General features: G+C 45.3%; 1 protein-coding gene across 1 annotated transcript; it reads right to left on the reverse strand.

Moving 5' to 3' along the window:
- Positions 1-15,659: 15,659 nt before the first annotated feature.
- LOC141980621 (olfactory receptor 51G2-like) lies at positions 15,660-16,595 on the reverse strand. The gene has a single exon (XM_074942024.1). It carries the CDS (start codon positions 16,593-16,595, stop codon positions 15,660-15,662), a length of 936 nt encoding a protein of 311 aa, XP_074798125.1.
- Positions 16,596-25,016: the final 8,421 nt, after the last annotated feature.

A 25,016-nucleotide genomic window follows, 5' to 3' on the forward strand; every position in this document is an offset into this window, starting at 1 on the left:
GCAGCCATAGACTCAGTCACTGCAACCATTGTTTATGTTATGAGGGAGAGGCAGATGAAAAGCCTCCAATTTCTTTTGGGGATCCAAAATGTTAACTCTGTAAACAAAGGTTGTTGCATATCTATCCCACTTTGAGGGGAAAGTGACCTATATTAACGAGTTTGCATTATACAGATCCCTGTGCAGTGCAAGATGGTATAATTCTGGATGTATGCTCCTGCAAGAGTGCAAGCCTGGGTAGCTGGGAAATTGGTTGTTGTCTCCTGTTTGTCCTTGAGTGGCTTAGGTAAAGCACTCAGGTACCTTAGTCATGTGTGTGGCACCACCTGCTGTTGTGTTGGGTGACAACAGGGCCTGGAGAGGCTGGTTGTGTCAGCAGCAGATCAATGTGAGAGAGGCCAGCCCAACTGAATGATTAGGGGTCTCTGCAGGTCCACGGGATCCCAGCCTGCACTCCGGGGGTGACAACCCGTCAAAGAAGTTTTCGAACCAACTGATAATTTAAAAAAGAAATATCACGAGGACCAGATAATATTCACCCAAGAGTTCTGAAGGAACTCAAGTATCAAATTGCAGAACTACTAAATGTAACCTATAACTTGAATCAGACTCTGTACTGGATGATTCGCAAATAGCTAATGTGATGCTGATTTTTTAAAAAGGCTCCAGACGTGATCCCAGAAATTACAGGCCAGTAATCCAAACTTCAGTACCAGGTAAATTGGTTGAAATTATAATAAAGAACAGAATTTTCAGACAAATACATGAACATGATTTGTTGGGGAAGAGTCAACACTGCTTTTGCAAAGGGAAATCATCCCTCACCATTATATAAGAATTCTTTGAGCAGGTCAGCAAAAATGTGAGCAAGGGTGATCCAGAGGATATCGTATACTTGGACTTTCATAAAGCCTTTGACAAAGTCCCTCACCAAAGGCTCTTAAGAAAATTAAGCAGTCATGGAATAAGAAGGATGGTTCTCTCATGGATCAGTAACTAGTTAAAACACTGGTGTGGAAACAAGGGTTAAAGGATTTGACTATAGGCTCCTCAGTTATGTCAAGACAGAGCATGGTCAAGCTAACTCTGAAGTCTCATAATGCGAGACTTGGGAAAGCAGACTTTGTGTCTGAAGCGGGCGGAAACAACGCAGAGTCAGTGTGAACTAACCTTGAAGATAATGATGTTGTGAGAACAGAAGTGAGACAGAAGTGAGAAAATAATGGAATGGACAGGCCATAACATAAATAAATTGCAGATTTTTTAATTAATGCATTCCATAAAAGAGTATAAATGTTGGTGGCTTATTGTTTGTACTTTGGAGAAACTGAGGCAGAGATGCTCTCTGTCAGCTGTATTTCTTCCCTGGCAATTGCCTGAAATAAAGCTGTGTCTGATTTTGTTGCATTCCAACCTGACAGTGAGGATTTATTTTTTTCCACACTGGAAACAAAGGGTAGGAATAAAAGGTCAGCTTTCAAAATGGAGAGAGGTAACTCGTGGTGCCCCACAGGGGTCTATACTGGGACCAGTGCTGTTCCACATATTAATAAATGATCTGGAAAAGTGGTAAGGAGTGAGATGACAACATTTGCAGACAAGACAAAATTATTCAATATACTTAAGTCCAAAGGAGTCTGCGAAGAGTTACAAAGGGATCTCACAAAAGTCGATGGTTGGGCAACAAAATGGCAGATGAAATTCAGTGTAGATAAATGCAAAGTAATGCACATTAGAAAACATACTCCCAACTATACCTACAAAATGTTGGTTCCAAATTGGCCATTACCACTCCAGAAAGAGATCTTGGAGTCATGTATCGTTCTCTGAAAACATCCGATTAATGTGCAGAGGCAGTCAAAAAAGCTAACAGAATGCTGGGAACAATAGATGGTGGATATAATAGGCCAGGACAGGATAAACCTCCCCTGTCGCAGCTGTGGCCGCTGACCACCAGTTGCAGGGTTTACCGAGGGAAGTTTTTGCTTATTATTATGCACCATGCAGGTTCCAGTGTGGCTGGGGAGGCAGTATGTGTTACTCAGCTTCCTGGGTTCATCAGTGATCTCCCTGGACTCCATAGAGATTACTGATGAACCCAGGAAGCTGAGTAACATATACCACTGTGAGAAATTGTTACCCCTGGGGTGCAATCTGGGAGCTGTTGGAACCTCTGTGCCCCTTAACCCTCCAGGTGGGCTGGCCAATTTTACACTGCTTTGTTGGTGAACACAGCCAGCCTCTTCAAGCCCTGTTATCACCCAGTATGACATCAGACGATGGTGCCACAAACCCAACTGAGCTGCCTGAGTGCTTTACCTAAGCCACTGAAAGACAGGCAGGAGACAACAGCCAATTTCCCAGCTCCCCCCTGGCATGCTTCCTAGAGTATAAACCTAGAATTATACCATCTTTCACTGCACAGGTATCTGTACAACATCATTATTAATCTAGGTCATTAATATAGGTTACTTTCCCATTGATGTGGGAAAGATATGCAACAGCATTTGTAGATAGAGCTGAATTTTCACCAGACATGTTACTCAAGACATGCTGGTAAATATAAAGCATAAAACAAATTTATTAACTACAGAAAGATGGATTTTAAGTGATTAAAAGGGATAGCAACCCGATCAAAGCAGATTACCTAGCAAATAAACAAAAATGCAAACTAAACCTAACATACTAGATAGATTAAATATGAATTAGCAATTTCTCATCCTGACTGTTGATACAAGCCATCCACCAAGTTTCCATACGCAGGCTAGAAATCCTTTTAGCCTGGGTCCAGCACTTCCCCGAGTTCAGTCTTTGTTCCTCTGGTGTTTCCAGGAATTGTCACCTAAAAAAATAGTTCAGGTGTGGGAATTTCCCTCACGTCCTCTTCCGAGAAGACCGATGCAAAGAATTTATTTAGCTTCTCCGCAACGGCCACATCTTCCTTGAGTGCTCCTTTACCACCTCAATCGTCCAGTGGCCCCACTCATTATTTGACAGTCTTCCTGCTTCTGATGTACTTTAAAAAAAATTGATGTTATTTTTCATTTCATTTGCTAGCTGCTTTTCAGATCTTTTGAACTAGGTACGCAATATTGCCAAGCCTCATTCAAGAATTATAAGTCACTCCCCCCAAACCCATGAGGTTGGTAACAAATAATTAGATTTAAAAATACATGAATGTGGGGTTCGTTTTCATTTGCCTTTTGTGTCCAAGTCGTAGGGGTCAGCCACTTCCGATGTTCTAGCTTTTCTGCAACTTTCTTTAAACCATTTCTTTTTTTTTTTTTTGAGAAAACAGAAAGCTGAGATTCTGTGCAGTGTCTTGATTTCAGAAGTTGGAGCTTTAAGAAAAAAAACAGGAAATCGTGCGAGACTCTCAGTAAAATCCCAGCTGGCTGTATCTCAAGTGGAGCACCCACAAATGAAGGAACTGAGGGTTGGTTAGTGGACATTTCTGGTCACACAGACCAGTGGCAGAGACGCTCTTTCCCTCTGCACTGGGATACAGAGCATCCTGTTGTAAGGAACAGGGTACACCACAGCTAGCCAGACATATCAGTGACTGTCTTGCAGATTCACAGGTTCCTCAGGCACAGCTCAGAGAGACTCCTCCTCTTGTTCAGGCATGAGACATGCATAAGCTGGGTAAGCAAGGCCATTCTTAATAGAAAGGGGCATGACTCAAGCTCAGCTCCAAATGCCTCTGTTGGACCGAAACAGCTCACCCACATCCAGCAGCCCCCAAAATTGGTGATGACGGCAATTTGGATGCAGGGTGTGAGGTCTATCTCCAGCACTAGAGTTGCTATCAGTGCTCATGGAATGGGTGGGGGTCAGGATCAGACTGAGGGGCAGGTCTCTGTTCAGCCAGGAAACACCCTCCAGATCCTTTGCTTTCTTAAAGCATGTCCTGATTCCCCCTCTTACTGCCGAGCTGAGGAGGGGCTCAGAATTCCCTTGTCAAAGGGGACTGTGCTAATGACAGGCCTCATTACCAAGGGATGTTGGGACACGTTCAGGTTCTCCACCCAGTGCCCCAAATCTGAGAGCTGAAATCTCTCTAAGGCACTTAGCTATGACCTCAACAATTGTAGTGTCCAAGTGCCTCTCAATCTCTAACATATTTATCAGAACAACACCCCATCCAGTACGGCAGTGTAATTAACAGCACTGGGCAGTGTGTCCCTATCTATAGATGATGAATAAAAAATCCTAGTTATTACTTTGAGGGTTGACAGGTTCTTGACCCAAGATCAGGCCCAGTATTATTAAAATTATTATATAGCTGGGGACTGTGACATGCACAGGTGCAATACTCATGTCATAAATATAAAGGGAAGGGTAAACCCCTTTAAAATCCCTCCTGGCCAGAGGAAATCTCCTCTCACCTGTAAAGGGTTAAGAGGCTAAAGGTAACCTCGCTGGCACCTGACCAAAATGACCAATGAGGAGACAAGATACTTTCAAAAGCTGGGAGGAGGGAGAGAAACAAAGGGTATGTGTGTCTGTCTATATTCTGTCTTTGCCGGAGATAGACCAGGAATGAAGCCTTAGAACTTTTAGTAAGTAATCTAGCTAGGTACGTGTTAGATTATGATTTCTTTAAATGGCTGAGAAAAGAATTGTGCTGAATAGAATAACTATTTCTGTCTGTGTATCTTCTTTGTAACTTAAGGTTTTTGCCTAGAGGGGTTCTCTATGTTTTGAATCTAATTACCCTGTAAGGTATTTACCATCCTGATTTTACAGGGGGGATTTCTTATTTCTAATTACTTCTATTTTTATTAAAAGTCTTCTTGTAAGAAAACTGAATACTTTTTCATTGTTCTCAGATCCAGGGGTTTGGGTCTGTGGTCACCTATGCAAATTGGTGAGGCTTTTTATCCAACATTTCCCTGGAACGGGGGGGGGGGTGCAAGTGTTGGGAGGATTGTTCATTGTTCTTAAGATCCAAAGGTCTGGGTCTGTAGTCACCTAGGCAAATTGGTGAGGCTTTTTACCAAACCTTGTCCAGGAAGTGGGGTGCAAGGTTTTTGGGAAGTATTTTGGGGGGAAAGACGTGTCCAAACAGCTCTTCCCCAGTAACCAGTATTTGTTTGGTGGTGGTAGCGGCCAATCCAAGGACAAAAGGGTGGAATATTTTGTACCTTGGGGAAGTTTTGACCTAAGCTGGTAAAGATAAGCTTAGGAGGTTTTTCATGCAGGTCCCCACATCTGTACCCTAGAGTTCAGAACCTTGACATGGTGGCAGCGGTGGGATTAACCTGAAATCATTTTGAGATCCAGTTGAGATTTTTTTGAACTAGAAATACAGATTTTAAAAAAAAAGGAAGTCCAGAAGCAGCTGAAACTGAAAGCAGCTTGTTTTTCTCTGCTTTGTGGCCAAGCAGAGACAAAAGGGGATTATCTTTGTGAATTGCAGGTTTTCTTTGCCTGGAGGCAGGGTACTTAACTCCTGCAGGGAAATTCACAGTCTTCCAACCCAGAGTTTTTTGTTTCCCTAAAAGTAAATAGAAGGAGGGGTGTTCTACCCATTTGCCTGGAGACAAAAGTGGCAGGGTTTTTTTTTTTTTTTTGGATTTTGGTTTTTTACAAGGAGCACAAGTTTAAAAAGGAAACTTGTTTTTTCTTCGGGCTGGGTAAACAGGTTTCCAAGTAGTTGGAAGTTTTTTTGCTTTGATTTGGGCCCAGAGCAGAGACAAGGGAATTGTCTTTTTCTGTAGGCTGACAATCACTATCAGAGAATAGGTATTCTATTCCAGCACAGCAAAATTTTACAGCCAAGTTTTGTTTGTTTATTTCTAAACCTCGGGTGTAAAGTTAGTTAAAAACAGAGAGGTTAGGATGACAGAATCCACAGCACAACAAAAGATGGAATTAGCCAGATTTCAGGCTGGGGAAAAACAAAAGGAACATGAAAGACAGATAGAACTCATGCGGCTGGAGAAGGAGGTACAGGAGGCTGCCCACAGGAGGGAAATGGAGGCAAGGAAGCATGAGGAGGAGGAGAAGGAAAAAGAGAGGAAGCATGTGGAGGAGGAGAAGGAAAAAGAGAGGAAGCATGCACTGGAGATGGAGAAGGTAAAGGCTCAGCAGAATATACCAACAAACCCTAGCAATCCTTCTCCAGGTACCACTCCCCATCCCAGAAAGTTCCCCACCTACAAGGCAGGTGATGATACTGAGGCCTTCTTAGAAAACTTCGAAAGGGCCTGCCTTGGGTACAACATCTCTACTGACCAATACATGGTAGAGCTGAGGCCGCAGCTCAGTGGACCCTTAGCTGAGGTGGCAGCTGAAATGCCTAAAGAACACATGAACAAGTACGAACTGTTTAAATCCAAGGCGAGAGTCAGAATGGGGATAACACCCGAGCAGTCTCGTCGGAAGTTCAGAGCCCTAAGGTGGAAACCAGACGTGTCATTTACCCGACATGCCTACCACATTGTGAAACACTGGGATGCCTGGATATCAGGAGCAAGTGTTGAATCTCCAATAAATTTGCCCTTCCTAATGCAAATGGAACAATTCTTAGAGGGTGTTCCTGAGGAAATAGAAAGATACATCCTAGATGGGAAGCCCAAAACTGTAATCGAGGCAGGAGAGATTGGAGCCAGATGGGTGGAGGTGGCAGAGAAGAAGAAAACTGGTCGCAGTTGGAGCGGAGACCAGAAGGGACAACCCCAGACCACACCCTATTACCGGGGGCCGCCCAAAGCCCCACCTACCTCCCAAAGAACCCTCCAGACCCCTTATCGTCCCACCACCCCGTTCTCCAGCAACCCTCCTCGCCCCAGTGACCCGTCAGCTGGACGATGTTTTAAATGTAACGAGCTGGGGCATGTAAAGGCCAACTGCCCCAAGAACCCCAACAGATTACAGTTCATTGCACCGGAATCGCACCAGAGGTCCACAGGCCCAGATACCTCCCAGATACCCTTGGAGCGGAGGGAAACTGTGAGTGTGGGCGGGAAGAAGGTCACCGCGTGGAGGGACACCGGAGCACAAGTGTCAGCTATCCATGCTTCCTTAGTGGACCCCAATTTAATCAACCCAGAGATCCAAGTGACGATTCAACCCTTCAAGTCCAACTCTTTCGATTTGCCTACAGCCAAGTTGCCTGTCCAGTACCAGGGCTGGTCAGGAACATGGACTTTTTCAGTCTATGATGATTATCCCATCCCCATGCTGTTGGGGGAAGACTTGGCCAATCATGTGAAGCAGGCCAAGAGGGTGGGAACGGTCACCCGCAGCCAGGCTAAACAAGCCGTGAGGCCTAGCTCTGTTCCGGAAACTTCTATCAGGACCCGGTCAGAGGTGATGGACCCGGACCCCAGGCCAATGTCTGCAACAGCAGTAGTGGATCCAGTCCCAGAAACCCAGACGGAACCAGTCCCAGAACCGGAACCAGCCGAACAACCAACACCAGACCCATTGTCAGCACTGAATCCAGTACTTGCAACCTCAACACCAGAGGGCCCCACCGACCCTGAACTGGCAGCAGCCGATAACCCGACACAAGAGGCTCAGCCGGAGCCTGAATCCCAACATAGTGCACCAGCGGAGAGCGGTTCACAGTCAATAGAAACAGCTCCATCCCCTATATCGCTTCCAGAGGGACCAAGCCTAGGTCCACAATCCAATGAGGAACTGATGTCTCCAGCATCAAGGGAACAGTTCCAGACCGAACAGGAAGCAGATGAAAGCCTCCAGAGAGCTTGGACGGCAGCACGGAGCAACCCACCGCCTCTCAGCTCTTCTAATCGATCCAGGTTTGTTGTAGAAAGAGGACTTTTATACAAGGAAACTCTTTCTGGTGGACACCAGGAAGACTGGCATCCTCAGAGACAGTTGGTAGTTCCAACTAAATACCGGGCCAAGCTCTTGAGCTTAGCCCATGATCACCCTAGTGGCCATGCTGGGGTGAACAGGACCAAAGACCGTTTGGGGGGGTCATTCCACTGGGAGGGGATGGGCAAGGATGTTTCTACCTATGTCCAGTCTTGTGAGGTGTGCCAAAGAGTGAGAAAACCCCAAGACCAGGTCAAAGCCCCTCTCCAGCCACTCCCCATCATTGAAGTTCCATTTCAGCGAGTAGCTGTGGATATTCTGGGTCCTTTTCCGAAAAAGACACCCAGAGGAAAGCAGTACATACTGACTTTCATGGATTTTGCCACCCGATGGCCGGAAGCAGTAGCTCTAAGCAACACCAGGGCTAAAAGTGTGTGCCAGGCACTAGCAGACATTTTTGCCAGGGAAGGTTGGCCCTCCGACATCCTCACAGATGCAGGGACTAATTTCCTGGCAAGAACTATGAAAAACCTGTGGGAAGCTCATGGGGTAAATCACTTGGTTGCCACTCCTTACCACCATCAAACAAATGAAATGGTGGAGAAGTTTAATGGAACTTTGGGGGCCATGATACGTAAATTCGTAAATGAGCACTCCAACGATTGGGACCTAGTGTTGCAGCAGTTGCTCTTTGCCTACAGAGCTGTACCACACCCCAGTTTAGGGTTTTCCCCATTTGAACTTGTATATGGCCGTGAGGTTAAGGGGCCATTGCAGTTGGTGAAGCAGCAATGGGAGGGATTTACACCTTCTCCAGGAACTAACATTCTGGACTTTGTAACCAACCTACAAAACACCCTCCGAACCTCTTTAGCCCTTGCTAAAGAAAACTTACAGGATGCTCAAAAAGAGCAAAAAGCCTGGTATGATAAACATGCCAGAGAGCGTTCCTTCAAAGTAGGGGACCAGGTCATGGTCTTAAAGGCGCTCCAGGCCCATAAAATGGAAGCATCGTGGGAAGGGCCATTCACGGTCCAGGAGCGCCTGGGAGCTGTTAATTATCTCATAGCATTCCCCACCTCCAACCGAAAGCCTAAGGTGTACCATATTAATCCTCTAAAGCCCTTTTATTCCAGAGAATTAAAGGTTTGTCAGTTTACAGCCCAGGGAGGAGACGACGCTAAGTGGCCTGAAGGTGTCTACTACGAAGGGAAATGTGCTGGTGGTGTGGAAGAGGTGAACCTCTCCATGACCCTTGGGCGTATGCAGCGACAGCAGATCCAGGAGCTGTGCACTAGCTACGCGCCAACGTTCTCAGCCACCCCAGGACTGACTGAACGGGCATACCACTCCATTGACACAGGTAATGCTCGCCCAATTAGAGTCCAACCTTACCGAGTGTCTCCTCAAGCTAAAACTGCTATAGAACGGGAGATCCGGGATATGTTACAGATGGGTGTAATCCGCCCCTCTGAAAGTGCATGGGCATCTCCAGTGGTTCTAGTTCCCAAACCAGATGGGGAAATACGTTTTTGCGTGGACTACCGTAAGCTAAATGCTGTAACTCGCCCAGACAACTATCCAATGCCACACACAGATGAACTATTAGAGAAACTGGGACGGGCCCAGTTCATCTCTACCTTGGACTTAACCAAGGGGTACTGGCAGGTACCGCTAGATGAGTCTGCCAAGGAAAGGTCAGCCTTCACCACACATCTCGGGCTGTATGAATTTAATGTACTCCCTTTCGGGCTGCAAAATGCACCCGCCACCTTCCAAAGACTTGTAGATGGTCTCCTAGTGGGATTAGGAGAATATGCAGTCGCCTACCTTGACGATGTGGCCATATTTTTGGATTCCTGGGCAGACCACCTGGAACATCTACAAAAAGTCCTTGAGCGCATAAGGGAGGCAGGACTAACTGTTAAGGCTAAGAAGTGTCAAATAGGCCTAAACAGAGTGACTTACCTTGGACACCAGGTGGGTCAAGGAACTATCAGCCCCCTACAGGCCAAAGTGGATGCTATCCAAAAGTGGCCTGTCCCAAAGTCAAAGAAACAGGTTCAATCCTTCTTAGGCTTGGCCGGTTATTACAGACGATTTGTACCGCACTACAGCCAAATCGCCGCCCCACTGACAGACCTAACCAAAAAGAAACAGCCAAATGCTGTGCAGTGGACCGAAAAGTGTCAGAAGGCCTTTAACAAGCTTAAAGCGACACTCATGTCTGACCCTGTACTAAGGGCCCCAGACTTTGACAAACCGTTCCTAGTAACCACAGATGCATCCGAGCGTGGTGTGGGAGCAGTTTTAATGCAGAAAGGACCTGATCAAGAATTCCACCCTGTAGTGTTTCTCAGCAAAAAACTGTCTGAGAGGGAAAGCAACTGGTCAATCACTGAAAAAGAATGTTACGCCATTGTCTACGCTCTGGAAAAGCTACGCCCATATGTTTGGGGACGGCGTTTCCACCTGCAAACCGACCATGCTGCACTGAAGTGGCTTCACACCGTAAAAGAAACTAACAAAAAACTTCTTCGGTGGAGTTTAGCTCTCCAAGATTTTGATTTCGACATCCAACACATCTCAGGAGCTTCTAACAAAGTGGCTGATGCACTCTCACGTGAAAGTTTCCCAGAATCAACTGGTTAAAATCATCCTTGAGATGTGGAAAATATTGTTAGTCTTTATGTACTTGGTAGTATATTTAGAGATGCATGTGTCTTATTAACTCTGTTTTTCCTAGAGCTCCAGGAAGAAATCCCAGCCAGTGTTTCACCCTAGCTGAGATTTGGGGGGCGTCATAAATATAAAGGGAAGGGTAAACCCCTTTAAAATCCCTCCTGGCCAGAGGAAATCTCCTCTCACCTGTAAAGGGTTAAGAAGCTAAAGGTAACCTCGCTGGCACCTGACCAAAATGACCAATGAGGAGACAAGATACTTTCAAAAGCTGGGAGGAGGGAGAGAAACAAAGGGTTTGTGTGTCTGTCTACATTCTGTCTTTGCCGGAGATAGACCAGGAATGAAGCCTTAGAACTTTTAGTAAGTAATCTAGCTAGGTACGTGTTAGATTATGATTTCTTTAAATGGCTGAGAAAAGAATTGTGCTGAATAGAATAACTATTTCTGTCTGTGTATCTTTTTTGTAACTTAAGGTTTTTGCCTAGAGGGGTTCTCTATGTTTTGAATCTAATTACCCTGTAAGGTATTTACCATCCTGATTTTACAGGGGGGATTTCTTATTTCTAATTACTTCTATTTTTATTAAAAGTCTTCTTGTAAGAAAACTGAATACTTTTTCATTGTTCTCAGATCCAGGGGTTTGGGTCTGTGGTCACCTATGCAAATTGGTGAGGCTTTTTATCCAACATTTCCCTGGAACGGGGGGGGGGGGGGTGCAAGTGTTGGGAGGATTGTTCATTGTTCTTAAGATCCAAGGGTCTGGGTCTGTAGTCACCTAGGCAAATTGGTGAGGCTTTTTACCAAACCTTGTCCAGGAAGTGGGGTGCAAGGTTTTTGGGAAGTATTTTGGGGGGAAAGACGTGTCCAAACAGCTCTTCCCCAGTAACCAGTATTTGTTTGGTGGTGGTAGTGGCCAATCCAAGGACAAAGGGTGGAATATTTTGTACCTTGGGGAAGTTTTGACCTAAGCTGGTAAAGATAAGCTTAGGAGGTTTTTCATGCAGGTCCCCACATCTGTACCCTAGAGTTCAGAGTGGGGGAGGAACCTTGACAACTCATATGACAGGAACTCTTTTATATTTACAAATAAATATTTATTAATACATTTGGCAAAGTCACACACACTATAACTCAGTAAGTTGGATAGAGATAATACAGAAAGTACATCTGAACATCCATACTCACACCATCCCTTGCAGAACAACCTGAAATGTTAGCCATCAACTTCTGTTCCCTCCCAAGGGCTACATCGCTCTCTCCTACTGCCCTGGTATGCCACTTTTCTAATCTGTTATTCTGACATTATCATGTCTAATACGTATTCAGTAGGGGTTTCTCCCCTCTTCCTTATTTGTATTTCCTCCCTTTACCAATGTTAAGGTGTCCTTCTTTTAAAGGTTAGTGTATTTATGATTTCACCCCATTATCATATATTTCATTTTGATGCCATGGCACTCGTGCAATTGGATGTTCCATCCCAAAACCTTGCAGAAGCTGGTGTTGGTTCATGTACTATGGTTGGCTGATGTTGTCATGGACAAAATTCCCCCCGACACTCCACTTCCAGTTCCCCACAACTTATGAGTTACCGAAGTTTATATATGCCAAAGTTCATAGGTCTCAAGCCTCATGCTAACTGCTGAAGGCAATATCTTACATGATACAAACCTGTAAATTCCTTGCATTACTGCTGATTATAATGAAGCAGAATATAATGCAAAGCAGTGAATATAATAGAGGTGAGCTGGCCCCCTGGGCTACAGCAAATCCCAAGACCAGAAGGCACAGATTATGATCACCTAGTCTGACCAATTCCAGAGCACAAGCCAGAGACCTGCCCCACAATAGTCCTAGAGCAGAGCTGTTAGAACAACATTTGTCTCCTCCTGCCTTGATTTAACAATTTTCAGTGCTGGAGAATCTACTACGGCACTTGGTAAATTGTTGCAATTACACTCACTGTTAAAAAATTACACCTTAGTTCCAGTCCAAATTTGTCTAGCTTCAGCTTCCAGCCATTGGATCCTGTTGTAACTTTTGCTGCTAGATTGAAGGGCCCGTTGTTAAACATTTGTTCCTCATGCAGGTACTTACTAGGACTAGGAGGACTTACTAGGACTAGGAGGACTTGTGGCACCTTAGAGACTAACCAATTTATTTGAGCATGAGCTTTCGTGAGCTACAGCTCACTTCATCGGATGCATACTGTGGAAATTGCAGAAGACATTATATACACAGACACCATGAAACAATACCTCCTCCCACCCCACTCTCCTGCTGGTAATAGCTTATCTAAAGTGATCATCAAGATGGGCCATTTCCAGCACAAATCCAGGTTTTCTCACCCTCTGCCCCCCCACAGACAAACTCACTCTCCTGCTGGTAATAGCCCATCCAAAGTGACCACTCTCTTCACAATGTGTATGATAATCAAGGTGGGCCATTTCCTGCAGAAATCCAGGTTCTCTCACCCCCTCACCCCCCTCCAAAAGCAACACACACAAACTCACTCTCCTGCTGGTAATAGCCTATCCAAAGTGACCACTCTCCTTACAACATGCATGAAAATCAAGGTGGGCCATTTCCAGCACAAATACAGGTTTTCTCACCCCCCCACCCCCATACACACACAAACTCGCTCTCCTGCTGGTAATAGCCTATCCAAAGTGACCACTCTCCTTACAACGTGCATGAAAATCAAGGTGGGCCATTTCCAGCACAAATCCAGGTTTTCTCACCCCCCCTCCACACACAAACTCACTCTCCTGCTGGCAATAGCTCATCCAAACTGGGTGGCTAAGTCATTATGCAAGGTAGCCTATTTCCCCTTGGTTTTTCCTACCCCCCCCGGGCCTTCTGGTTAAACTTGGATTTATGCTGGAAATGGCCCACCTTGATTGCCATGCACATTGTAGGGAGAGTGGTCACTTTGGATAGGCTATTACCAGCAGGAGAGTGAGTTTGTGTGTCTGGCTTTTGGAGGGGGGTGAGGGGGTGAGAGAACCTGGATTTCTGCAGGAAATGGCCCACCTTGATTATCATACACATTGTGAAGAGAGTGGTCACTTTGGATGGGCTATTACCAGCAAGAGAGTGAGTTTGTCTGTGGGGGGGCGGAGGGTGAGAAAACCTGGATTTGTGCTGGAAATGGCCCATCTTGATGATCACTTTAGATAAGCTATTACCAGCAGGAGAGTGGGGTGGGAGGAGGTATTGTTTCATGGTGTCTGTGTATATAATAATGTATTCTGCAATTTCCACAGTATGCATCCGATGAAGTGAGCTGTAGCTCACGAAAGCTCATGCTCAAATAAATTGCTTAGTCTCTAAGGTGCCACAAGTACTCCTTTTCTTTTTGCGAATACAGACTAACACGGCTGTTACTCTGAAACCTGTACTTACAGACTGTGACCAAGTCACCCCTTCACCTTCTCTTCAATAAGGTTCTTGAGTGAGCTGTAGCTCACAAAAGCTTATGCTCAAATAAATTTGCTAGTCTCTAAGGTGCCACAAGTCCTCCTTTTCTTTTTCTCCATAAGCAGCTTTTATAATTCTTTAATCATTCTTGTGGTTCACTCCAATTTATCAACATACTTCTTCAACTGTAGACAGCAGAAGTAGATGAGGGGGAGGGATAGCTCAGTGGTTTGAGCATTGGCTGCTAAACCCAGGGTTGTGAGTTCAATCCTTGAGGGGGCCATTTAGGGATCTGGGGCAAAAATTGAAGATTGGTCCTGCTTTGAGCAGGGGGTTGGACTAGATGACCTCCTGAGTTCCCTTCCAACCCTGATATCCGATGATTCTATGACACAGGATCCCAGCAGTGCAAAATACAGAATAACCTCTCTACTCCTACTCAAGATTCCCCTGGTTGTACATCCTGGATTGCACTAGGTTTTTTAGATGAAACATCGCACTGGGAGCTCATATTCAATTGATTATGACCCCCAAATCTTTTTCAGAGTCACTGCTTCCCAGGATTGGGTCCCCCATCCAGTAAGGATGGCCTGCATCCCTTGTTCCTAGATGTAAACATTTACAATGAGCCGTATTAAAACACATGTTGCTGTGACACACAGGGACAAAGTGAGTTGCCCAAGGTCACAGAAGAATTCTTTGAGCGAGCTTGGACTGAAGACAGTTCTTCTGAATCCCAGGCTAGCCTTTTAACCACTGAACCATCCTTCCTCTCTGGGACTGGTGGCTGGGGAGAGAGCAGCTGGCAGCTCAACATGCTGAGATTACCATAAACTCAGAGAATTAAACGTCTGTGACATCACCAAACAGGAACCCCAAAACAATTCCTTTTCCAGACAATAACGCTGAGTCATGCTTTCTGCTAACTCTATCGAGGGATAAATCCATCAGCCGGGGCACAGAGCGGGGTCACAGTGGACAAGCAACTCCACATGAGCTCCCGGTGTGATGCAAAATGAGCTATTGTGACCCTTAGGGATATAGGCCTGGAAGGGACCTCCTGGCATTTGGTCCAGTGCATAAACCTGTCAAACTCCTTTTCAAACCAGCTAGATTGTTTGCCCCCCACTGTTCCTCTTGGGCAGCTGTTCCAGAGCCTCCCTCCTCTGATGGTCAGAAACCTCCTTCTCCTTCCCAGCTCAGTTTGCTCCTGGTCAGTTTGTCCCCATTTGTTCTTGTGCAAGCACTATCCTCTAGCTTCAGGAGCTCATCTCCCTCCCCGGTGTTTACCACCACTCTGATCCCCACTCAGCCTGCATTGTGGTAGGCTAAACCAGCCAAGCTCTTCAAGTCTTCTTGTAAGACAAGATCTCCACTGTGCTGACCATCCTAGGAGCCCTTCTCTGAACTTCTGAATTCTTCTTTCTGGAATATGACTGACCAGAATTTTACACAGTGTGCTAGAGGAGGTGTGACGTTATTGACACAAGCTTTTGACCGTATAGATCATTGTTGCAACCAAGGTCCCATAGTGGCACCAAGACTTGGACAAAGGAGGTCAAATAAAGTGTATATAAAAAGGTTTTAATTTGCTGGTTGTGATTATGCTGTCTGTATGTGTGTATCATTTTGTATTTGAAGTTATGAATATTAGCTAGGTACTTGTATCTCAATATGTTTGATTCTAAAAAGCATTAGTGAAGCATTTGGTTAGCTTCTTGATTTTGTCTCCCTTTACCAGCGCTGGAGCTGGGTGATGAAGTGACCCTTCACTTGATGAACACCCTGATTATCCTTGCACAAAGGTGTTTGCTTTTCAAGCTGTACACAATTGGATTAATCAGGGGTGGGACTAGCAGGGAAAAGTATCCCAGGAAAACCTGAAGTAAGGGAGAAGAGCCCTTCCCGAATCTGTGTATCACAGACAGGCCAATCTCTGGTATGTAGAAGAGCAGGACGGCGCAGAGGTGGGAGATACAGGTGTTCAAGGCCCTGAGGCACTCTTTGGAGGACGCGACACTCAGCACTGTTTTGAAGATCATTATGTAAGAGAGCAAGATGAGCAGCGAGTCCAACCCCATTATTAGGAGTTTAGCTAACAAGCCATAGATGCTGTTGACACTGATATCCAAACAAGCCATCTTCATGACGTCCTGGAACAGGCAGTAGGAATGGGAGAGGACATTGGTGCGACAGTATTGGAACCGTTTCAGGAACAAGGGCAGTGGGAATACTATGACCACCCCTCTTAGCACAAACACCAGTCCCATCTTGGGTATTCTTGGCAGGGTTATGATGGAAGCATATCTCAGTGGATTACAAATCGCAATGAAGCGGTCAAAGGCCATCAACAAGAGCACGGCGGACTCAAAGCATTGAAGCGAGTGGATGAAGAACAGCTGGGCAAAACAGGCATTGAGGCTGATCTCCCTAGAGTTAAACAGGTATATGCCCAGTATCGTTGGTATGGTGGCTATGGATATGCCAAGCTCTGTGACAGCCAACATGGAAAGGAAAATGTACATGGGCTCATGGAGGCTTGGTTCAGTTTTTATAGTGAACAGAATGACTAAATTTCCTACTATTGAAATAACATACATGAAGCAGAAGGGGATAGAAATCCAGAGATGCATGTCTTCCTGCTCAGGTAGCCCAGTCAGAAGGAACACTGCAAATTGAAATTTGGTGTCATTGACAGCTGACATAATGTACTGTGAAGGTCCGGAGAGTTTTCAGCTTTCCTTCCTAAAAGAAAAAAGAACAGGAGACTAGATGATATTTAATGAAAAATCTTTCTGGTCTCAATGCAAGTCTAGAGATGCCCAGGACCTCAAGGTAGATCAGCAAAAATATACTCTTGGATTTACACCAATGATAAGAAGATAGATATTGCCAGACTGGATCAGATCAAGCCCTGCAATGGGCAGCTATGCGATAACCTACTTCAAGGGAAAGTTTCCTGGAGACACAGACTAGTTAGACATATTCTGTGGTGTAAATCAGGAAGGTGTATAGCCCTACTAAGACTTCTTTTAAAAAATCCTTCCTATTGTAATTGAATTTTTTGGTTACCCATAGAAACATCCAATCCCTCTTTGAATCAGGCTAAGATCTTGGCCCCATCGATATCTTGTAGCTGTTAAGTTCCGCAGCCTTTTTGACAACTGTGTAATTTTAAAATGATGACCTTCACAGACACACCCTGTCTGGCCCTCCACTTCTGAGTGTGGCCCATTGTAGCTTGACATGTGGTAAACACACGGCAAACACATACTGAAAATGATCAGACCCTGCATTGAAGCTGTTTCATTGCACCAGTAATAATATTATTTATTTTCTCCACTCCTGAGAGTCCAAATTATACCACTGCCTCTTTCCAGAACATGGCATTAATATTTAGGGCCAGAATCTTAATTCAGTAATATTGACTCCAGATTCAACTGTGTCTCTCCAGATTTACATGTGTAAATTCAATCAAAACCAGGCTCTATTAACTTTCCCTTACCAAATCCTCCCGGAGATACACTCTGACCCCCAAGAATCCCTCCAAGAGAAGCTGAAGTTCTTTGCCTCTCTGTTCTTGACTCAATCCAGAGACGTCGATCATTCTACGGACTTCTCTTCATCCTCACATGAACCTCATCCTCTCCCCATGCAACAGTCTGTAGATATTTGGTAAGTTACAAGCCAACACAGACAGTTACTTCAGCTGGGTGAGAGAGGGGTTGGTGTCACAAATGGGTGAAGAGTACAAACACTGGTGTTCCACTAATGTGCAGTTGAGTGTACAAATTACTTCAGCAGTGCTCCTGTAACAGGTGATGAGTGTGAATTACTTATGACCGCAATTACACTCCCCTTTCCTGCACCTCAGTTCTACTCTTTTCTGAATCACTGACCGGCGGTTCTTTTCTCTCGTAACTTTTAGGAAAGACTTGTACATGTATTGCAGAGGGATTGTGTTCATGACCCTGAATGTAAGAGTTAGAAACAACTTCTGGTCAGTTACCAGGAGACAGTATCATACAACTGTTCACTGAACAAGGAGTTAACAGCACAAACCCATTGCACACAGTACGTGGAGTACTTTTGACATACCTTCTAAGCCCAAACTGTTAAGCAGTAAAGTTACCTCTGCTCCTTCCTGCAAAGATTCCAGTGACTCTGCTGCTGGCTTTCGACATACATTCATGTCATGAAAGTTTTCTTTGTAATAATGTATTACAATGAAAAGATTTGGCATAATATTGATAGATCTGTACTTTAGTACGCACATGTGAACCACAGGTGCCGAACCCACCAGGACCTGCTTAGCAAGCACAGTTAACTCGCAGTGTGTTGTAGCCCAGGACCAGTCTGAGGGTGGGAGAATCACGAGATTCCACCCTATGGGAGGGAAGACTATGAGGCCTGACATCTGGCAGAGATGCAGGTAGCCCTGTAATCCTGAGCACTGTCTACAGGGCAGAAGTGCTGGAGCCCTCAGCCAGTCAGGAAATAGAAATATTCCCTACCGGACCACTTACCACAAAGCAACGCAGCTCGGAATTCCTGCATTTCCAATCAAGCGAGAGAATAAACCCTTTGAAAATGCATTTGCTGATTAAATTTCCAAGAGAAAATAAACTGGAGACAATTTGGGAACTAGTCACTGATATTCTGTGGGGTTTCTTCTTGCTCAGCCCATGGCAATGTCAGGTCCAGAGCGCATAGCACCTCTAGAAATGAATCACCCCGGCAGCCCAGCTGAGTCCTCTGCCACAGCACAGAACATCTGCAAATGGAAACAGCTTCCAGCTTTTTTCCCTTCACGTCACATTTTAAAGATAGTGAAACCTGCCAACGTACCCAATTCCTGCTCAACGTGGAGTGGCTGACATCAGAAACCTTCACCCTTAAGGACAAGGAGGCATTGGATAGGTTACACAGGCAGCAGCTAGTATCTGTTCAGATAGGGAGGCAAGTGTCTTTATGAAGCATGCTGGCACATTTCCTTGGGGGCCACTTGGCCATCAGGGAACTTCAGCTGCGTGGCTTCGTGTGCACCAGCTTTAGCCCCGTCACAGCCAATGGCAAACTGCGGGAGGCCAAATCACAGGGGATGTGTAATGATGCTACCGAAGAGGACTGGGCTTGTCATCACTCTTTGTATAATTCCAGTTAGTCACAGGGCTACTTCGAAGGCTTCCAAGTGGTAACGATGACGATGTCACAGCTGTGATTTTGCTGAAATAAAATAAAATATAAAAATAATAATAATTAATAATATAGGAACATATTTCTCCTTGGCAGCCCCCTGTCTTGCATTAAAAACCCAGGGTGCAGTCCAGGGAAGGGAAATTCCACAAGTCTCTGTAATGATGCTCCCTTTGGTGGGAGTATCAATTCAGGATAAATTGCTTAAAGCAGGGCAGTTACAGCCCAAAACTGGAGTCCCTTTCCTAAATAAGGCACACCAAACCAGCCAAAGAGAGAGGACTTTAGTTTTACCCCACTGGGTAACGAGAAGTTATACAAGCAATTCCTTTAGACACTCCTGTTCCCTTGTATCTCCACCAGCACCACTCCTTTTGGGGATGAATGGTTATGAAAACCAATACCCCAGTAAAAGAAAAAAGGTTCCCCCGATCCCAAAGGACCAAGCCCCAGACGCAGGTCAATATACAAGTCAGATCTTACCCGCAAATCACACTGTTGCCAATTATTTAGAATCTAAAATCTAAAGGTTTATGCATAAAAAGAAAGGAATATAGATTAGAGCAAAAACTGGTGAAAGGAATCAATGACATACAGCAATGGCAAAGTTCTTGGTTCAGGCTTGTAGCAGTGGTGGAATAAACTGCAGGCTCAAATCCAGTCTCTGGAGAACATCCCCAGCTGGGATGGGTCATTCAGTGCTTTGTTCAGAGCTTCAGTTTGTAGCAAAGTTCCTCCAGAGGTAAGAAGCAGGATTGAAGTCAAAATGGAGATGATTCAGCTGCCTTTTATAGTCCCTTGCCATGTGGCCTGTGCTTCCTTTGTTTCAAACACAAGCTACCCATCACATGGCACAGAAAAGTCTTAAAGGTTCTGTCAGTAGACATGTTCCTGCATGTCTTACTGAGTTACAAGGTGTATCTGCCTTCTCTCAACGGGTCAATTGTACAGCTGATGGTCCTTAATGGGCCATCAAGCAGGCTAGGCAGAGCTGACACCAACTTCTCTGGGGTGTCACACAGAAGCATTTTCATTTGGGTCAAACGTTTTCGGTAGGTGTAAAAATCTCTCTGTTTTCCAGCCCACCTGTATCTCAAATTATGAGCCTCTGTCACTCATGCTACACGTCCACATCCCTAGGTGGCAGCACTAACCCCCAGTCTGCCTCCCACACAGAGCAGCCCCTGGATGTCTGCTATGGTATCTATGCTAGCTCTGTAACAGAGGGATCCCCTGGAATTTTGGCCTTCACAACATGCCCTGGCAAACAGTTCCACAGGCTATCTGTGTGTTGTGTGAAAAAGTACTTTGTTTTAAACCTGCTGCCTAGTAACTTCATTGGGTGACCCTTGGTTCATGTGAAGGGGTAAATAACACTCCCTTATTCACGATCTCCACATCACTCGTGATTCTATAGACCTCTGCCATACCCTCCCCCCCCTTAGCCATCTCTTTTCCAATGTGAACAGCCCCAGTCTTTTTAATCTCTCTTCATATGAAAGCTCTGTCATACCCCTAAACATTTTTGTTGAACCCCATGCTCAAAGCAGGACCAACACCAACTAAATCATCCCAGCCAGGGCTTTGTCAAGCCAGGTCATAAAAACCTCTAAGGATGGAGATTCCACCACCTCCCTGGGGAACCCATTCCAATGCTTCACCACCCTCCTAGTGAAATAGTGTTTCCTAATATCCAACCTAGACTTCCCCCACTGCAATTTGAGACCATTGCTCCTTGTTCTGTCATCTGCCACCATTGAAAGCAACCGAGCTCCATCCTCTTTGAAACCGCCTTTCTGGTAGTTGAAGGCTGCTATCAAATCCCCCCTCACTCTTCTATTCTGCAGACTAAAGAAGCCAAGTTTCCTCAGCCTCTCTTCATAAGTCACGTGCCCCAGCCCCCTAATCATTTTTATTGCCGTCCGCTGGACTCTACAACAGGGATTCTCAAACTGGGGGTCGGGACCCCTCTGGGGGTCACAAGGTTGTTACATGAGGGGTCATGAGCTGTCAGTCTCCACCCCAAACCACGCTTTGCCTCCAGCATTTATAATGATGTTAAATATGTAAGAAAGTGTTTTTAATTTATAAGGGGGGTGTCAAACACAGAGGCTTGCTGTGTGAAAGGGGTCACCAGTATAAAAGTTTGAGAACCACTGCTCTACAATATATATTTTTGAGATGGGGCAATCAGAACTGCATGCAGTATTCCAGATGTGGACATCCCATGGATTGATATAATGGAACTATTTTATTATCTATCCCTTTCCTAATGATTCCCAGCATTACGTTCGCTTTTTTGACTGCTGCTGCATATTGAGTGGATATTTTCAGAGAATTATCCACGACTCCAAGATCTCTTTCTTGAATGGTAACAGCTGACTTAGACCCAATCATTTTATATGTATAGTTGGGATTATGTTTTCCAACGTTTTCCAATGTGCATTATTTTTCACCTATCAACACTGAATTTCATCTGCCATTTTGTTGCCAGTCACCGAGTTTTGCAAGATCCTTTTGTAGCTCTTCGCAGTCTGCCTGGGTCTTAACTATCTTTAGTAATTTTGTAACATCTGCAAATTTTGCCACCTCACAGATTATCCCTATTTCCAGAACATTTATGAATATTTTGAATAGGACTGGTCCCAGAACAGACCCCGGGGGACACCACTATTTAGACCTCTCTCCCTTATTACCCTTTGTTTCCTATCTTTTAACCAGTTACCAATCTATGAGTACACCTTCCCTCTTAACCCATGGCAGCTTACCTTGCATGAAAGCCTTGGTGAGGGACCGTGTCAAAGGCTTTCTGAAAATCTAAGTACACTATATCCACTAGATCCCATTTGTCCACATGCTTGTTGACCCCCTCAAGGAATTCGAATAGATTGGTGAGGCATGATTTCCCTTTACAGAAGCCATGTTGAGTCTTCCCCAACAAATTATGTTCATCTATATGTCTGACAATAATGTTCTTTATTACAGTTTCATCCTGTTTGCCTGGTACTGAAGTCAGCCTTACAGGCCTGTAATTGCTGGGATCACATAACATAGATGGGATCGCTGAGTCAGTGGATAACTATGGCCTACCTCTCTCCTGTTGTTCAGACATGCACATGCAGGATAAGCAAGACCATGCACATTATTAGAGCAGGTCAGTTACAGCCCAAAGCTGGAGCTCCTTTACTATTTAGGCACGCCAAACCAGCGAAACAGAGAGGACTTCGGTTTTACCTCATTGGCTAACCAGAAGTTATACAAGCAATTGCCTCCGATACTCCAGTTCCCTTGTATCACCACCAGCACTGCTCCTTATGGGGATGAATGGTTATGAAAACCAATACACCAGTAAACGAAAAACAGGTTCCCCCGATCCTAAAGGGCCAAGCCCCAGACCCAGGTCAATATACCAGTAAGATCTTACCCACAAATAGCACTGTTGCCAAACCTTTAGAGTCTAAAATCTAAAGGTTTATTCATAAAAAGAAAGGAATACAGATTAGATCTAAAACTGGTGAAAGGAATCAATGACATACAGCAATGGCACAGTTCTTGGTTCAGGCTTGTAGCAGTGGTGGAATAAACGGCAGGTTCAAATCAAGTCTCTGGAGAACATCCACAGCTGGGATGGGTCATTCACTGCTTTGTTCAGAGCTTCAGTGTAGCAAAGTTCCTCCAGAGGTAAGAAGCCGGATGAACCTGTATAATCAGGGTGTGAGCAGGTGTGCGGTGTGCAAAGCCATTAATGGAGGGGTTGCCTGAATGGCTTGTCCTGCGCACCTTCATTAATCATGTCTCTGATACCACTCAGTCACAAGCATAAAGAAAAGGAGTACTTTTAAAGAAGGCCAGCCCTCTGTGGAGATAGAGGTGGTTAGGGACTATTTAGAAAAGCTGGACGTGCACAAGTCCATGGGGCCGGACGAGTTACATCCGAGAGTGCTGAAGGAATTGGCGGCTGTGATTGCAGAGCCCTTGGCCATTATCTTTGAAAACTCGTGGCGAACGGGGGAAGTCCCGGATGACTGGAAAAAGGCTAATGTAGTGCCAATCTTTAAAAAAGGGAAGAAGGAGGATCCTGGGAACTACAGGCCAGTCAGCCTCACCTCAGTCCCTGGAAAAATCATGGAGCAGGTCCTCAAAGAATCAATCCTGAAGCACTTACATGAGAGGAAAGTGATCAGGAACAGTCAGCATGGATTCACCAAGGGAAGGTCATGCCTGACTAATCTAATCGCCTTTTATGATGAGATTACTGGTTCTGTGGATGAAGGGAAAGCAGTGGATGTATTGTTTCTTGACTTTAGCAAAGCTTTTGACACGGTCTCCCACAGTATTCTTGTCAGCAAGTTAAAGAAGTATGGGCTGGATGAATGCACTATAAGGTGGGTAGAAAGCTGGCTAGATTGTCGGGCTCAACGGGTAGTGATCAATGGCTCCATGTCTAGTTGGCAGCCGGTGTCAAGTGGAGTGCCCCAGGGGTCGGTCCTGGGGCCGGTTTTGTTCAATATCTTCATAAATGATCTGGAGGATGGTGTGGATTGCACTCTCAGCAAATTTGCAGATGATACTAAACTGGGAGGAGTGGTAGATACGCTGGAGGGGAGGGATAGGATACAGAAGGACCTAGACAAATTGGAGGATTGGGCCAAAAGAAATCTGATGAGGTTCAATAAGGATAAGTGCAGGGTCCTGCACTTAGGATGGAAGAATCCAATGCACCGCTACAGACTAGGGACCGAATGGCTAGGCAGCAGTTCTGCGGAAAAGGACCTAGGGGTGACAGTGGACGAGAAGCTGGATATGAGTCAACAGTGTGCCCTTGTTGCCAAGAAGGCCAATGGCATTTTGGGATGTATAAGTAGGGGCATAGCGAGCAGATCGAGGGATGTGATCGTTCCCCTCTATTCGACACTGGTGAGGCCTCATCTGGAGTACTGTGTCCAGTTTTGGGCCCCACACTACAAGAAGGATGTGGATAAATTGGAGAGAGTCCAGCGAAGGGCAACAAAAATGATTAGGGGTCTAGAGCACATGACTTATGAGGAGAGGCTGAGGGAGCTGGGATTGTTTAGTCTGCAGAAGAGAAGAATGAGGGGGGATTTGATAGCTGCTTTCAACTACCTGAAAGGGGGTTCCAAAGAGGATGGCTCTAGACTGTTCTCAATGGTAGCAGATGACAGAACGAGGAGTAATGGTCTCAAGTTGCAATGGGGGAGGTTTAGATCGGATATTAGGAAAAACTTTTTCACTAAGAGGGTGGTGAAACACTGGAATGCGTTACCTAGGGAGGTGGTAGAATCTCCTTCCTTAGAGGTTTTTAAGGTCAGGCTTGACAAAGCCCTGGCTGGGATGATTTAACTGGGAATTGGTCCTGCTTCGAGCAGGGGGTTGGACTAGATGACCTTCTGGGGTCCCTTCCAACCCTGATATTCTATGATTCTATGATTCTATGATTCTACTTGTGGCACCTTAGAGACTAACCAATTTATTTGAGCATGAGCTTTCGTGAGCTACAGCTCACTTCATCGGATGCATACTGTGAAAACTGCGGAAGTGAAGAAACAGATCGACAGATCCAGAAGAGCTCCCAGAAGTCACCCACCACAGGACAGGCCCAACAAAGAAAACAACAGAACGCCACTGCTGAGGGTGACGGCTGGTGGCGTTCTGTTGTTTTCTTTGTTGGGCCTGTCCTGTGGTGGGTGACTTCTGGGAGCTCTTCTGGATCTGTCGATCTGTTTCTTCACTTCCGCAGTTTCCACAGTATGCATCCGATGAAGTGAGCTGTAGCTCACAAAAGCTCATGCTCAAATAAATTGCTTAGTCTCTAAGGTGCCACAAGTACTCCTTTTCTTTTTGCGAATACAGACTAACACGGCTGTTACTCTGAAACCAGTCACAAACATGTGGCTGAGGGCGTAGGAGAA

The sequence above is a fragment of the Natator depressus genome, chromosome 1, assembly GCF_965152275.1.
Source record: "Natator depressus isolate rNatDep1 chromosome 1, rNatDep2.hap1, whole genome shotgun sequence".
NCBI classification, from domain to species: domain Eukaryota; kingdom Metazoa; phylum Chordata; order Testudines; family Cheloniidae; genus Natator; species Natator depressus.

What these genes read in the sequence shown, in the direction of transcription:
- LOC141980621 (XM_074942024.1), bottom strand. Translation starts at nt 16,595, where the DNA reads ATGTCAGCTGTCAATGACACCAAATTTCAATTTGCAGTGTTCCTTCTG.